The sequence below is a fragment of the Mauremys mutica genome, chromosome 3 (assembly GCF_020497125.1).
Source record: "Mauremys mutica isolate MM-2020 ecotype Southern chromosome 3, ASM2049712v1, whole genome shotgun sequence".
NCBI lineage: Eukaryota > Metazoa > Chordata > Testudines > Geoemydidae > Mauremys > Mauremys mutica.
The window spans coordinates 49,240,507-49,258,029 of NC_059074.1; the positions used below are offsets into that span (position 1 = coordinate 49,240,507).

Consider the following 17,523-nt stretch of genomic DNA (forward strand, 5'->3'; position numbering starts at 1 on the left):
CTTCAGGGATTAATGCACCTCACCAACCATGTGCAGTGACAATCGCATAGTGTTGTCAAACAGTAGGATTTATTCATTAACTAGAAACAAATAAGCATAGGAAATCCCTTAGGCTAGTATGGAGAACTGAAGGCTGAAGCATAGTCCATTCTGGGGAGCCCAGAGCCCAGCCAAGCTGTAGAGTGTGAGTGTGTATGTATGTATTTGGAGTTTGCAGAGACTGTTGTCCAGCTAGAGGAATCTGAAGAAGTGAGTACATTTCAAAAAGGAGCCTTTAAAATATTTTCTCTGCAAAAGTTAAATTATTTTTTCTAAACAAATTACCTTAGAAATTCACATGTTGTCTGAAGAGTTACATAAGAATGGGCATACTGGGTCAGCTCAAAGGTCCATCCTGCCCAGTATCCTGTCTTTCAACAGTGACCAGTGCCAGGTGCCCCAGAGGGAATGAATAGAACAAGTAATCATCAAGTGATCCATCACCTGCTGCCCATTCCCAGCTTCTGGCAAACAGAGGCTAGGATACCATCCCGGCTAATAGCCATTGATGGATCTATCCTTCATGAATTTATCTAGTTCTTTTTTTAATTCTGTTATAGTCTTGGCCTTCACAACATCCTTTGGCAAAGAGTTCCACAGGTTGACTGTGCATTGTTTAAAGAAATACTTCCTTTTGTCTGTTTTAAACCTGCTGCCTATTAACTTCATTTGGTGACCCCTTGTTCTTGTGTTATGTGAAGGGGTAAGTAACACTTCCTTATTTACTCTTTCTCCATACCAGTCATGATTTTTATAGACCTCTATCATATCCCCCCTTGGTCATCTCTTTTCCAAGCTGAAAAGTCCCAGTCTTATCAATTTCTCCTCATACGGAAGCTGTTCCATACCCCTAATCATTTTTTGTTGCCCTTTTCTGAACCTTTTCCAATTCCGGTATGTCTTTTTTGAGATGGGGTGACCACATCTGCATGCAGTATTTAAGATGTGGGTGTGCCATGGATTTATATAGAAGCAATGTGATATTTACTATCTTATTATCTATCCCTTTCTTAATGATTCCCAACATTCTGTTAGCTTTTTTGTCTGCTGCTGCACATTGAGTGGATGTTTACAGAGAACTATCCACAGTGACTCCAAGATCTCTTTCTTGAGTGATAACAGCTAATTTAGATCCCATCATTTTGTATGTATAGTTGGGATTATGTTTTCCAATGTGCATTACTTTGCATTTATCAACATTGAATTTCATCTGCTATTTTGTTGCCCAGTCACCCAGTTTTGTGAGATCCTTTTGTAGCTCTTCGCAGTCTGCTTTGGACTTCACTCTCTTGAGTAGTTTTGTATCATCTACAAATTTTGCCACCTCACTGTTTACCCCTTTTCCAGATCATTTATGAATATGTTGAATAACACTAGTCCCAGTTCAGACACTTGTGGGACACCACTATTTACCTCTCTCCATTATAAAACCTGACCATTTATTCCTGCCTCAGCTCCCCTTGATCAAGATACTGATCCATGAGAGGACCTTCCCTCTTATCTTATGGCAGCTTACTTTGCTTAAGAGCATTTGGTGAGGGACCTTGTCAAATGCTTTCTGAAATTGTAAGTACATTATATCCACTGGATACCCCTTGTCCACATGCTAATGTTATGCTAATTTGGAGTCTGAATGGGATCTTTTGACCATTAAAGCTGAGGGATTTTTGTTCTGCTGTAAATACAAATCTCTATAATATACAGTTAGTTAATCTTGTTATTTCAAAACCATAGATAAACCCCCCTTTTCCCTGTAAGAATAAAAGACCTATCTTGACACCTGCAGAACATTGTTTCTAGAAGGGTGAGGCTGAATGTATCTTGCATTAATAGTATCACATTGATGGTTGTCATAGGTTTATTTCCCACTTGGAACTTCAGTGTCCACAAGATGGGGACCTGCATGGGCTCCTCTAAACTAAATCCTAGTTTAGATCTGGTAAGGCTGCCACCAGCTAGAAATTCCAGTGTCTAGCACACTCTCTGTTCCCCCAAAACTTTCCCGGGGAGCACCGATCCAAACTCCTTGGATCTTAACACAAAGGGAAATAGCCCATCCCCCCACCTCCCCCTCCCTTAGCCGTCGGGAGAGATCACCTTGATTCAAACTTCTGAATCAAAACAAAGAGGGATTCACTTTCCCCCCCTCCTCTTCCCCTGAGGTTCCAAACAAGGGAAGAAATCAATCAGGTTCTTAAAAGGAAAGATTTTATTAAAAGAAAGAGAGAAAGTAACACTATCTCTGTAACACCAGGATGAAAAAATATTACAGGGTCTAGCTTATAACCCTAGAGGGACTTCCCCCCCACCCCCTTTCTCAGAATAATCAAAAGTAACAGCAAACAGAAATAAAGATATTTCTCCAGCAAACACACATTTGCAAATACAGAAATTAATCACAAAACTAATCCACCTTGCTAATACTCACTATACTGAATAGAAGGAAATATTTCAGGAAGCTTGGAGAGCCTGGATGTACGTCTGGCCTCTCTTAATCCCAAGAGAGAACAACCCCCAAAACGAAGAACACAAACAAAGACTTCCCTCCACAGAGATTTGAAATTATCTTGTCCCTTGATTGGTCCTCTGGTCAGGTGTCCGTCAGGTTTACTGAGCTTGTTAACCCTTTACAGGTAAAAGAGACCTTAACCCTTAACTATCTGTTTATGACAATGGTCCTGTGTATATTTAGTCTTAAACATAGTGCATTAGTTGTATCTGATTTTTTGTTTGTTTGTTACCTGCAGTGAGGATCTCAGACGATGGTTCATTCAACAAGAAATGGACCTTTTTCGATATCGGTTTAACGAGCTAACTGGTGATTTGGTCGAGAAATTCCTCAAATATGTTAATTTGTCATATGGAGCTGTAAGTACATTGTTTTGTAGTTTTTTTGGTGGTTCTGCAATGTATCTTACTCTGACATTTTCTCGAACTTTTTCATTGATGTTTAAATGTTCTATTATAAAAGTTTTATAAGCTCTCATAAAGGAAAGAAAAGTTCTCAGAACTACTGAAACTATTGAGTATGTGCCATAAAATGACAATTCTTTATGCATTGTATTGTAGTTTTGTGCTTGACTGGATCACAAATGGAATATCACTTTAAATCTCATTTGTAACAAAGGCTATAATACTGTTATTGAGAGAACATTGTTCACAAAGTACTTTTAGGTATTGGTATACAACTAGAGCTTTGGAAGTAGTGGTATTGTTATACAACTAGAGCTTTGGAAGGTTGGCTATGGTCTCCAAATGGGACTTGTGTATATACCGCTCAGTTGTCCTTCAGTGGAGATCTGGCTTATACCAGGCTGTTTCTCTTTCTGTAAATGTACATCAGAAATGCTGAATCATAGACTGAGGATATTAAAGAGAAACTGTTGATTTGTATAAACGCATTTTTAGGGACCACAATGGGAGTAAATTTTTGGGAGCTGACTTGGTCATTTGATCCTAACATAGGACAGACTATTGGCTGGAATTGGTGAATATTCTTTAAGAGAGTACAGAATTTTGTCTCTTCATAACTATTGTTGGTAGAGCATATTCCAGCCTGCTGCTGAGACAACAGAGCCAGTTGTTTCTGAGGTGTCTGTTTCTTTTTGTAGTATCCAAGATACAGTCAGTGTGCTCTGGAGACTTGTACGGTGTACTACTCAATGAATTCAGAAATTGAGAAGATTATGAAAAGATTCAAAATGTAACTGTGTTCACAGTATTTAAAAGATAACTAATGGGATATTTATTACAGCTGTGGAGATAAGTGAGCTACAAACCTATATAGAATAGAACTTAATCCATAGCTGGGCCATCTATTCCAGGGATCGGCAACCTTTGGCATGTGGCCCATCAGGGAAATCTGCTGGCGGGCCGGGACGGTTTGTTTACGTGCAGCGTCCGCAGTGTTATACCAATATAATAAAAACCAGCAGGATCTTATTAAGAGGGATAAGGCAAAGATGCCACATTTTATTGTAAATATAATAATAAGGCAAAAGATAAAAGCAAACAACATTGTTTTACTACTTATTCCTATCACTACCTATTCCTTATACACACACACATATATAATATTCATTCACACAATCATTCAGGTTCTGTATAGGCGTTATAGTTACCAGCCTAGAAGTTGCTCATGCCAAGTTACTGGCCAGGTATCTTGGTCATGAGGATGGAGCTGAGTCTGTATCAGATGCACCTGATGCTCCTGGAGGTTGGCAGCAGAACCAGGGACTCAAAGTTTTCAGTTTTTAGAGTCCATTTTTATAGGAATTAATTCCTGTTAGTCTGTGGGAACCGTTTCATCCTGCTATTGTTGGCTCAATTAGCAGATGGCACATTCCTGGTGGCTCCACACTGTTTAAAGTGGCACATTCTTTCCAGGTGTTTGCGGTGGATCCCAGTTTACCCTCCGGGGTTTTGTCTGGTGGTCCACTTGACACATTCTTCGGCCGATGGATCCTTTCCAGGCTGGCACCTCCCTTACCATTCACGTACATCAAACATTCATCAACATACATTCCATATCTTAACCATATTTTAATTTACTGTCTCCACCACTTTTGGGGTGTGTGTTAATTCCTATGAGATTCCTGGCCCTGTAATCACAGAGGGTGGGAGTCTGTTTGTTTACATTGTATCAATTACAGCTTAAGGCTAGCATAGTATTTACTTCAAGAACAAAGTCAATTAACTTGTTTGTAAATTTTACATAGTAATAGAGTATCTTTCACAGGACAGATACAATCAGTGTTTTCTGCAGACAGGAGCTTACAAGTTTTAACATAAGAACTTAAAAGATTTTTGTACTTGGTGAACCTGGGGGGATTTTTGTACTTGGTTAACCTGGGGGGGTCACTGTCACTTGGGGGAATCACTGTTAGTACCTTCTTTAATATCCCTACATAATGTTCAGCTGATCGCAGCTCCCAATGACCGCGGTTTGCCATTCCAGGCCAATGGGGGCACCGGGAAGCAGCAGCCAGCACATCCCTCAGCCCCTGCCGCTTCCTGCAGCCCCCATTGGCCTGGAGCAGCAAACTGCGGCCAGTGAGAGCTGTTATTGGCCGAACCTGCCGACACTGCAGGTAAACAAACCGTTCCGGCCCGCCAGCGTATTTCCCTGATGGGCCGTGTGCCAAAGGTTGCCGATCCCTCATTTATTCCATGATTATGGTGACAGGAAGAAGGAATTCTGGGATTTAATGTGAGCACACGTGGTATGTGTATTCTGTTATATATTTGACACGTCAGTGAGTGCGACTGGTTTATCCTTGTTCAAAGGCCTTGGCAGGCAAATGACTTGAAACTGTGTAAAATATAACAGCCCTGACCTGAGGAGAGAGTCACTCATTCCATCTAATAACTGGCAGGCATGAAACTATATCCAGCAGAATTGGTCTCTGTGGGAGAACCTGAAGTAATTTAGACCTATCTGAGACTCCATGTGGAAGATGGTGACCACCAGGAAAGCTAAATTTGCTTTTAAGCTATTTTAAAAATGTGTTTTCTATAATGCTTTTGTTCTGAAGAAAGAGTACTTTTCTTTATGAAAGCTAGTTGGTCACTGGTTAACCCTGTCATTGCCCCCGAGAGAACAGAAGTGTGGGTGCTCAGCTGAAGTCAGAGATGCTGAGGTGATCACAGTAAATTGGTTGGGACTACAGCCTGAGACCCTGGTCCAGAGGGAGAGAATCACAGGATTCTGCCTTGAGAAAGGTGACATCTGGTGGCCTGAAACCTAAGTGGAGTGCTCTCAAGGAGACCATGAAGGGGTCAGAGATGCAGTTAAACTAGGAACTATGACAAAACCATTTATTATTATTGTACTTCCTGAGTCTCCCCCCGCCCCCAACATGCCACTGGAAAATAAAAATAAAAAAGGGGTATATAAAGCTCTGTGGATTCTGTTATTTCATGACCATCAAATCCCCTTTGCTCTAGAACTGGAATCCAAGCTTGCATTTAGAAAGTTTCTAATGCTTGTGGTGATGGTGAAAACATTTTAAACTGTTAACTCCATAAACCAAAGCATTGTTGTGTTTGAGTCTGCAGAGAGCATGATAAAATAGCTCTGTGTTGTGAACTGTTCTATTTGTCTTAATGAGTTTTTAACTGAAATTTAAAGATGACAATTTGAGTACCAGCCTTGTTAGATATTTCACTTGATGACTATTTTAGTAGAAACATCCATTTAATATTTCTATTCCACAATTCTAAACTATTTCCTGTGCATCCCCTGGTGCCAAAAACCTCCTAACTTTGCCCCAGACATAGTGCAGCTGTGTTGTCAAATCATTGGCATATTAAAAACTGGAAATGTTGGGGCAGTGTAAAATGGAATTTATTATCAGTGTATAACATGGATCATTGCAGTGATATTGAAACATACAATCCTATTTCATTTAAAAAAATCTACATTTTAAAATTAAGCTTCAGCAGGCTATCCACACTGCCACACCAGAGTGCTGCAGGATCCAGAAGTCTTGCAGTGTAACTTAGGTTCAGTATGCCACAGCTGTGGGCCCATTGGATACACAGCAACTTATTCCGAAAAGTTTTCCATGCTCTTAGGTAGCTTTATTGTAGAGAAAGATAAAGAATAACTGTCTCAGAACTTAAGCACTGATTATTGGATATCTTAGGTCTTGTCTACACTGGCGGCTCATGTAGGGTACATGTAGCTACATATCACAATGAAAAGCAGGCTGCATCCATACTGTGGTGCATAGCTCATGTGTTGAGAAAGCCTCAGTGGGGAAAGGCTCCAGCAGCAGTGTAGTGTGCCGCTACTTCTCCCACTACCAGAGCCTTTCCCCTCTGCTGGGGCCTTTCACTGTGGCAAGGAAGGGGCTCCGGCAGAAGGGAGGCAGCAGCACACTACATAGCTAAAAATAGCAATGTAGATGTGGGAGGCACTGCTTGGGCATGTAGTGAGCCCTGTAGGGTATATACGCTAAGGTTCTGACATGTCTACTCTGCTTGCAGTCTGGGAGCATGTGGAATTCTGTGGGCAAGTTAATGACTGAAAGATAAGGAGAAATATCATTTGATTTTTAAAAATCTATGGCCTTCAATGTCAGTGATGTCCCCCTTTGCAGCATGGCTGGGGACCCATCCCCTGGCTCCCAGGTCTTCCGGTTGCTGGTAATATTGATAATTTTGTTGGAAATGGATTCAGCTGGGTATCATTTGAAAAGCCCCTTTACCCACAAACACAGTGGTACCAGACATGTTAAACCTAGAACAATTATATAGATAAATATTGATCTTCACATTTTTTTAATATCTATTTGACATGCCTGTGTAACAGTATAAGTAAACATCCAACCCACATAAAGTTAAATTGTGGCTCTTGGCTGACAGTACTTTATTAGATCATGCACAGAACAAGAAGGGGCAATTTTAAAGCTACAGGATGAGCTCACTCACATTACATCCTATTTGCAGAGCTCATTAATATGATAAAAAGGAATCTTCAGTGATGTGGTAGCTAAAGATGTCAGTCAAGTGATTACTTTGGGTTATGACTTGTAGGAAGCCTTTAAAATCCAAAGAAATTATCAAGGTTCCATCAATTTATGGTCTCCAATTAAAAAAAAACAAAACAGACTGAAGCTGTGCTCTAATGCAAAGAAGAAAGTTAGAGTGAAGATGGCAGTGACTAGTACAGCACTAACTGCATATGGTTGTTTTTTGCATGTCTTCTGGTTGTGTCCAGATCTGTGTGCTCTTGATCTTGTACTTTCCCATAGTCTAGCATAGTTCTCCATGGTACCATGATTAATATTCTGATGTGATGGAATAATGCAGGGGTGGCCAACCTGTGGCTCCGGAGCCACATGCGGCTCTTCAGACGTTAATATGTGGCTCCTTGCAGAGGCGCCAACTTTCCAGTGTGCAACAGGGTACTCACTGATCAACCCTTGGCTCTGTCTCAGGCTCCAGTCCCACTCTACACCTTCCCCCAAGGCTCCTGCCCCTTCCCCTGAGTCTGCCGCACCCTTGCTCCTCCTCTCCCCCCTCCCCCGAACCTCCTGCACAACACAAAACAGCTGATCGTGGCGGGCGGGAGGCACAGGGATGGAGGGTTAGGTGCTGATCAGTGGTGCTGCTGGCGGGTGGGAGACACGGGGTGGGAGGAGAGCTGACGGGGGTGGGGGGCTACTGATGTGTTACTGTGGCTCTTTGGCAATGTATTTTGGTAAATTCTGGCTCCTTTTCAGGCTCAGGTTGGCCACCCCTGGAATAATGCATATGTGCCAGGCAAAAAAACAAGCAAACTAATGCACATCTTGCATGGTCTTCCTAAACCAGCACCTACTGACAAGCTCTCAGCAAACCAGAAACTGTTAACACCTGCTGAGATTTGGCTGAGCACTTCATTATGAGGTTACAGAGAAAATACAAAGTTCACCTCATGTTTGACACCTGTGTAGAGGAATCAGTTAAAAATATTACCAGAATCAAGAGACTTCCTGGTATTGCACCTGCTCAATACAAATTCATAAACTCCACAAACATCTCCAAAGGTTGCAGTGAAAAAGCTACTGTCTCATACTCTCATGAAGGATGAGTTAACCGTGTGTTTTGCAGGAAAAACACTCCAGCGGGTGAAGAATGGCTAGAAGAATTTGATTGTCACATGGTGTAATGAAGTTGTTGCCTTGCATTGTTCAGTGGAGTTTCTTCATAGTTCCCATGAAGAGGCTAACAGTAAAATTATCTTGCATACCTTCCATGCCAGAGTAAGAGGTGCTACTACACTCCAGATTTTTGCCCAAGACACACATGTTCTAGTGCTCTCTGTGAGATGCTACCCAGTTCTTTAGCAAGATTCTGGTTTTGAGCCTGCTGCTGGGGAGCATAACTATTGTATATTCCTATCACTCAGACTAGCCTTCACGGCCAAGTTTTCTTGCCCTGTCAGGACGTGACACTACTGGAAGATTGGCTGGAAATACCAAATTTATACTGGAAATCATTTGATTCAGCCTCTGAAGACCAATGTTCCCTCTAATTTTTTCCACCCATGTGCGGAATAAATTTTATGTGCACCGAAGTATGTGCAGATATGTGCCATTAATAGAAACAAAAAACCTAGATATAATATATATTTTTAAAAACTTACCATAGGGATAATTACTCCAGCCAGGACAGGTTAGGTATTTTAGAACTCACATTTAAATTAAATTCTTTGAGTAGTAAGAGAAATAAAAATTATGAAATGCATAGTCTAGTCAAAACACTAAAATAACACACTTTGAAAAAAATAAAATTACAGAGAATATACGTGCATTGCAGGAAATACCAAGAAGTGACAACAACAATAATACAAGTAAGTGTTGGGAGGAGAGAGCGAAAGAGTGAGTGTGTGTGTGAAAGAGAGAGAGAGAGAGACAGACACACAGAGACTGTGCCTGTGTGTGTGTGTGTGTGTGTGAGAGACAGAGACTGTGTAAGCTGGCTGCTGGGGAAATCTCAAAAACAGTGTGCTGTCTCTTTAAGAAAGCCATGTTCACCACAGCAGCTCTGAGTCCTGAGCCAGGCTGTGACCCCTACTCTGCAGAGATGGGGTACGGGGTGAAGTGAGGGGGACACCCTGAAATTAGCACCCTCCTTCTCTCTCCTCCCTCGCACAGCCAGTAGATGGGTCCTGGGAGCAGCTGCAGGACTGAGCAATGCGGAGGGAGGTGCACCTGAACACATGCTTCTTGCTGTGCGCGCTCTGCTAATCAGCTAGGTGGCATTTGAATTTCTCCTGGGTGGCCATGCAAGTGCGCAGGTGACAGAGAACACAGCTGAAGACTCTTCTTGCTCTGAAGGTACTTGAAATGGCTGAAACGGTCACTGATGAGGTCATGAATGCACTGGTTGCATTCATATGCCAAGTTTACCATTTAAAGGCTAGCATTATGATGCTTGCAGAGTTATGTTAGTGGATGTTTTTCCAAGAAGCAGACAAATGGAGAAAAATTGCCACCAACAAGGGGTACATTTATACCTGCTACCAAGAGGGCAAATTATCACACAATGGAATGTCTCTCAATGATTGAGTACATCCAGAACTTCCCTCTCTGCTTGGGCATGGGTGGGTCTTGGAGGATGGACTGATCACACCTGTGTTTTGTGAAATACCACGTGCTCCCAAATCAATCCTTCAGCTGAACAAATGCCCAGCACCTTGCAAATGTTTGTTCAGCATCCTGCCTCTTATGGAAATGTGCAGAAGTGGTGTGAATGAGAAGCAGTGTGACAGCGTGTCTGGCAGTGGTGCACTAGATGGAGACAACAACTGATGATGACTTGGACTGAAAACATTTATTCATCATACATATCAAGGCTGACTTCCCAAGGATTACCAGCTATCAACATCCTCTTTAAGTAAGCAGTGCCCCTGTATTAAAGTATAATTTATAAAAGTATTGATTTTTAAATATTTCGTTGAATACATATCTACATAATTGTTGTAGGTTTATCATGTTTGATACCAATGTGTTTGTGGGAGAAAGGACTTTTGAATGCCTTTTTGTAAGGCTGGAAATGACCATGAATTCTGTTTTAATGGGTTTGTAGAGAAAGCAGTTTTCTAAAGGATAAAAATAGGGGGAATATTTAGATATATTTTACAACTTGTATCTATTTTTGACCCACAAGTCATGTACAGTAGAAGATAGAATATCTATGTGACTGCTTTTTGTACCCTCATCCTCTTGTCCTGATTTCTCTACCTTTGTTGTTTGCGCCATGTATACCTAAGGGCATGGCTACACTTGCAGATATAGGGCGCAGGGAGTTAAACCAGCCTTCAGAGACCACAGCAGGGAAAACGCTGCCGAGTGTTTACACTCTTAGCTGGAAGCTCTCTGGCGTGTCCACATTAGCAGCTCTTGCAATGCCACAAAGAGCACTGCATTGTGGTAGCTATCCCAGCGTTCAAGTGGCTGCAACATGCTTTTCAAATGCGGGGTGGTGGTGGTGGTGGAGTGTGACAGGGAGTGTGGTGTGTGTGTGTGTGGGGGAGAGAGTGGGTTTTTGGGGTGCTGAGAGTGTGTCAGCATGCTGTCTTGTAAGTTCAGACCCCCCACCACGCCTCTCTCTCACACACGTTCACAGCAAGCAACATTCCACACTAATGGCTTGCTTTGTCCTGGAGCAGATAAGCGTGCCCAGTTGTCAGAAATGGAGCTTTGAAAAGGGATATCCCCATTTCTACAGCCGATTCCAAAACAATGACAAGAGTGGCCACTTGACTTAAGGGGATTATGGGATGTTTCCGGAGGCCTATCAAAGCGCAGTAATGCAACACCTCGTTCACACTGATGCTGGAATGTTTGGCTTCTCATGGAGGTGGATTACCAGGAGTCCAGGCGCTCTAAGTGCCTTGCCAGTATGGACAGGTCGAGAGTTAGGGCGCCTGCGGCTGCTTTAATGCGCTCTAACTTGTAAGTGTAGCCAAGCCATAAATGTTAAGCTCGCTGAGCAGGGACTGTCTTTTTCCTGTGTTTGTATACCATCTCATATGATGGAGCCCTGATCCTGATAGGAGCCTTTGAGAGCTAACATTATGCACACCTGCTCTTTCTTGTAAACCCTTTATCTTTGAGACAGCTATGGGGAAAAAACTATTAATAAGACAATGGAACTTTCTTTTGTAATCATTCTCAAGAGGCGTATATATGAGGGTGTGGGTTAAATACATATTTGGGTGACGGAGATCTTGGTTATGCTACTGTACAAGTGAATGGTAAAGGTTAACTAGAAGTGTACTAACGCTTGTATTCAGTCAGACATTTTTTAGGAAAAGGTCAACAGCTGACAGCCTGATTAAACAATTTCTGAGAGGCTGCAGTTCAAGGCCTCTGACAATGACATACCTGCTTGCTTTGATTTTTTTTGGAATCCCTTTGGGACAATAGAAATCATATTATCTTTCCTCTGAATTGAAATACTTTTCATAGGAGCCTTGCACTGGGCTTTTTAATCAGAAAAGTACGAATTCAGCAAAAAACAAAAACAAAAAACCTCCAATGAAACAAAACCTTCACCTGAGTAAGTTTTTTATAATGCGGTCAAATTCATAAGCATACCAAAAAATAAAAAAAGCCCCCAAACCAAAAATCTGTTGTGCCTATATGTATAATAAGATTAGTATATAGTTGTCTTGCCTGAGACTCTCAGTCATGTGAACAATAATCAGTTAATTGCCTGTATGTTTAGATTAAGATAAATCAGCATATTTTATACTTCTAGACATGGGTGAAAAAATAAACATTTTAGGGTTGGCATAGTGGCCTTGGAGACTTTTAAATGTAAATGTACTTTACATAATACATTTTCACTATCTTTGTCTATGGTTGCAAATAGATGTCTTTATGACTCTTCTTTTATCCCCCACTATAACGTTGATTAGTAAAAACTGATTTAGCTTTAAACTTAAGTTTTACTTTGCAGATATATTCTTACTTGCTTTAAAGTTTGCAGACCAGTTGATTAAACTGCTTCACAGATCATTTAAAAATCACCCTTATTGAAATTTTGACTTGTCTAACATTCTTTGTTCGCCTTTAATGTAAGAATAGTTTACTCCCTTTGCATTTTCTATGTAGTTAGAGCTTTTGATAAGATTTTACATAGGTTATATTTGCTGAAAGTAGTTTGCCATGGAGTAAAGGTATTAATGGTTGTTTTATCTATTGTAAATAGTTCTAGTGTGTTTGTGAAGGAGTATATTCTGCCCCATCTAATTAAATAGGAGATGGGTGGAGAAAAGTAACCTTTTAGGACTTTGCCATTTGGTAGTATTACTTTTGTTTTTTGAGGATCCTTAAGCAGGAGTGGCTAGGCCTGACTGAATCTATCTGTGTTAAGTTCTTATATGGTCCCCATCTCTGTAGTATCTGAGCACCTCATAGTCTTTAATGTATTTATCCTGGCACATCCTGGTGAGGTAAGGAGTAGAGAAGGGGGTTAACGGCAGTGTGAAACCATTTGTAGTATGTGAATATGCTTCCTTTTTCTATTGGTGTGCTGTCCTTTTCTTTGGTTAGATGGGGAAACTTCCTTGTAAACTTGTGTCAGGGAGATCTTACAGCAGTATATGCAGAAACCAAGAATCTAGAGTAAAAACAAAATACTTTTTCTTTACAGAAGCAAACTCCTATGGAAAACTCTGCTGTACATACATGGCCTAATTTATCTAAACAAAAAACTGTTGTAAGGGCTGCTGATGAGGGCACAGTGACAGATGCTCTAAAGAGAAACATGGAAGAGCGACCTTGGTAGCTGAGGAAAATGGAATCTTGCACTTTTTTATGTTTAAATATAAATTTTTGCTTTCTATGTGTATCACTGATCTTGCCAGCTTACTGTGCTTTCTACTACTGTACTGGCATGTGAGCAGTGTGCCCATTAGCGGGTTACATCTTTAGATGAACATAAGTCTTTTTCTGACCCAGGTTTTCTTTTTGTTCAGCTGGTCAGCATCTGTGACTTCAGCTGAGCACCCACACTTCTGTTCTCTCGGGGGCAATGACAGGGTTAACCAGTGACCAAGGCATATATCTTTTTTTTTTAACTAAAAGACCAGACATCCAGTCCTAGCTTCGCAGTGATATTATCAAGTAGGTTTTCTGTTCGTAGGAAAGGATTTCATTATATAATGTCATGCAGTTGTTCCTTCAGTATAAGGAGAATTGGTCAAACAGTTTGAGTTACAGGTTATTTAATAATTAGTTTTAATTATGGAGCCACTCCATAGCAGTGTTGTCGTTAAGGTTGCAACCAGGGTATATTTACTATATAAACCAGATATGTACTCCCCCTATAAATTTGCATTGGAAAATCCTTTTTAGTTAGTTTCAGGCTATGCTGGTACTGGCAGGATTGTAAAACTTCAAGCTTTACATACAGTAAATATTAACAAAATAAAACTTTATAAAAATCAGCACTATTGTTTAATATAGTGAAAGGTACTTTATAAAGTGCCCACATTATGATAACTTTATAAAATCTCTGTGAGCAGGGGCAAGGAAAAATGGAAAAGAAATGTGATCTATGTGGTTCCAGCCTAAGGTCTGCCAGGCAGTGCAAGGCAAAGAGAACAGGGAACCTTGTGGAACCTGCAAGCTTTGCACAGAGAGGCAGGTGAAACCAAGGACCTCATGGATCTGCTGAGAAGTGTGAGCTGTGGGAAACCAGTGACCCACAAGAGCTTCTAGGCTCCATAGGTTTGGTTAGAAAGTAGTATAGTGTACCAAAACTACACATTTCCTTTGAAATAAGAAGGGGTGGTGGTGTCTGCGAAGAAGACATATTTAGATAAACTTTTTTCAGTCTCTAAAGTTACTTATGTGAGTAGAAAGAAAATTTATTTTTAATTACGTAACATTAAAAAAGCTTTCCCCATGCATTGGATACTTCAGTTATCTAACATGGCAATTAAGGAGAATCTCAGTGGTACATTTCTAAACTCCTTGTCCTAGAAACATACAGATCTTTTCTGTTGTACTTTTGACTAGTTCTACACTTTATATCCTTAAGAGGAGTTGCTCTCTTTTTTTAAAGGGTTAATACCAACCAAATTTATATTAAAAAAACAGAACATTTTAAATGTGGCTTGTAATTTATAGCTCTGAAAAACACATTACAAAATCTACATGCAAAGTCTGCCACAAGATGAGTACAGCTAGGTTTTAAACAGCACTCAAGAGACGTGGAATAAATGCTGACATTTAAAGTGACGGGACCCATCAAAGTGAATATGCAAACACAGGTGTGCAGTTGTGAGATTTAATTTTGGAGATTAAAGCATTAAAATCTTACTAGAAATGAGCAATTATGGTGTCTGACAGTTTCTGGCAAAAAAAAGAAGCTAACATAGATTGTAAGATATTTCAAGGGAAATAAAGTGAGTATTTATCGTCTGTGAGAATAACAGTTTAGAACTTTCAGATTAAGTTTGTATTTTCAACTGTGGTGGGAAAGTCTGAATCTCAAAATAAATGCCATGTTATGCGGAGGATCTATGAAAGCAGTGTAAAAGGTAAACTATTTTGAAGAGAAATGACACTTGGTGCTGGGCTTCAGTTGTGGAAATGTCTCTCACTTGCAGCAAGATCTGAATATTCTTCTCTATAAATCAAACTGAACTGAGGCCCTATAGGGGTCTTGCTAGTGACATAAGGTATGTCTACACTACAAATTAAGTCAATCTATATTAAGTCGACTTACAGCCACTGCAGCAATTACTGTGATGGTGCATGTTCACACCATTCTTCTTGGGTTGATTGGTGCACGTCCTCACCAGGAGTGCTTCCACTGACCTAAGAGGGACCATTTGGGGAGCTGAGGGTTCAGTCTCTCAGCTCTGCTGCTTGCCAGGAGCCTGGCTGCCCCACAGGTTCCCAGGCTCCCAGTGGACTGTTCCCCCCACCCCTCCCCCTGTTCCCTTCCAGGAGCAGGTGGGGAGAAGCTGCCCATGGCTTTTCCTTACCCCCGTGTTCCCTGCCAAGAGTTGGGGGAAGCTGCCAGGGCTTCTCATCCCAGCTCCCAGCCTGGCTCCTGCCGTGATATTGACAAGAAAGCCGATGTAAGGGACAGAGTCTACACAGACACTGCGTTACCCAGTCTATACCAACATAAGCCTTATGCCTCTCTTGGAGATGGAGTAGTTATTTCGGTGTAATAGGGCACTTACATCAGTGGTAGGAAGGCTGTAGACACTGACATAATTAGGTCAACATAAGGTGCCCTTTGTTGACCTAACTGTGTGGTGTAGACCAGCCCATAGATAAGACAGATTTTCAGATACCCAGCTTCAAAAGAGTTAAGACATCAATTTGGGGAAGCAATTACCTAGCTGGCACCATCCAGACTAAGATGTCTTTCTCTTCCCAAGGCTAAGCCTGAAATCAGAAGACCCTGATGGATTAAAATGGTGACCATGGCAGAAAAGGAAGAGGTTAAAATGTCAGTAGGCCGTGAGGCTGACACACATATAGGCTGACTGAGAATCAGGGTCCGCATAAGGTAGTGGTAACTCAGTGCCCAGAGAGCATGGGGACATCAAGGCAAAGTCATGTCTGTCTATAGGCTTGAGGGGAAATGCCAAGCGTAGATACTTCTACAGAACCAGACTAACACGGCTACCCCTCTGATACTTGAAGCGTAGATAAGACAATACAAGTCTTTTTTGTTCTAAAATCTACTTCTCTAAGCTCTGTGTACCATTTGGGCATAATAAATCATACTTTGTTTGGAGAAACTGCTTCTGTGTCATAGCATGTTATTACTGACCAGAGGCTCCATAAGGAGAACGCTGGCAGGGTCCAAGTTGGATCTTCCAAGTAACAGTTGGCAACCAGTGAGGTGTAAAATGGAGACCCAGGTGGAAAGTGATTGGATAGTGGGATTCCACCCCAAAGAAGTGGAGAAATGGGCCTGCCAGTTGCAATGGATGCTAGGAGAGGAGGGGTTGTCTACATAGGGACTGTGATAGTCCCCCACTTTGAACCTCCCTGTTGGCTCCTTCCACTTCAAAACCCTCCATGATTCTGTTCCTCTTTTTCACCTTTGACTCATTCTGCAGTCGTCAGTCAATGCCAACCTCATCTGTCCGTTTGTCAGACTCTACTGTCCTTGTGCATGGAACACATTTCCTGAACTCCTCTGCAAGGCTTCTTCCCTCTGCGTGCTCAATCCCTCTTAGAGCTCTTCTCTGGTAATACTCACGGGGAAACTAGATTACTTATACGTATTGATTGAGGCATAATTAGGATAATTATATGTTCTGGGATGTGGCATAGAGGTTTAACTCAAATTTATATTGCCATGACTTTTCATTTTGGGTGCTACAAGAAAAAAATTAATAGTTGTAATGTTTTTTTCCCTCTGTTGTGGTACAAGGAAGACACATGTCCTGAGTTTAGATTTCACATAATGTTTTTCTTTTGCCTTATCTTTAAGCAGTAGGCAGGGGAAATATACTTCAAGTGGGGCAATGTAATCTGTCTTGCGAGTGAATTATCCTGTATTGTTGCTTCCTTCACATGAGCTTTTGAGGGTCCTATTTAAATTATATTAAACCTTGGACCTTAATTTTAATTTCCTCCCTTTTTTATAGCTTTTCCTGGCTTTAGGTGATGTTTGTAGTCATTCTGGCTGATATGTAACTGCTTTATTCTTTTGTGTAACATCCAATTTGAAAATCATTTTAGGACTATTAAAATCTTGCTTCAATGTTAATAATAAGCCAAACTATTTTATTATAGTATTTTGTATTGTACTAGTGAGAGAGGAATAACAGGTGCCCTGGAAGAGTCAGATGGAGGAGCTAATGCTCTGTAGTGCAACTGATAGGAGTTGGTATGCTGTGCAGAATAGAAGGAAGGAATAAAACAAACTGGAGAAATACATTTTCCCCAGTAACTTCTCTTTGATGTGTCAGTTTAAAAAAAAGACTTTAGCAATACAAATGACTTT

At 41.0% G+C, this 17,523-nt stretch overlaps 1 protein-coding gene across 1 annotated transcript in view; it reads left to right on the plus strand.

Annotated features, from left to right (window-relative positions):
• Window positions 1-17,523, plus strand: part of PRIM2 (DNA primase subunit 2) — a 271,221-nt gene that overhangs the window by 13,596 nt on the left and 240,102 nt on the right. The window contains exon 5 of the mRNA XM_045008402.1: window positions 2,787-2,907. Coding sequence (XP_044864337.1) covers window positions 2,787-2,907 — 121 coding nt within the window. The remainder of the gene's footprint in view (window positions 1-2,786; window positions 2,908-17,523) is intronic.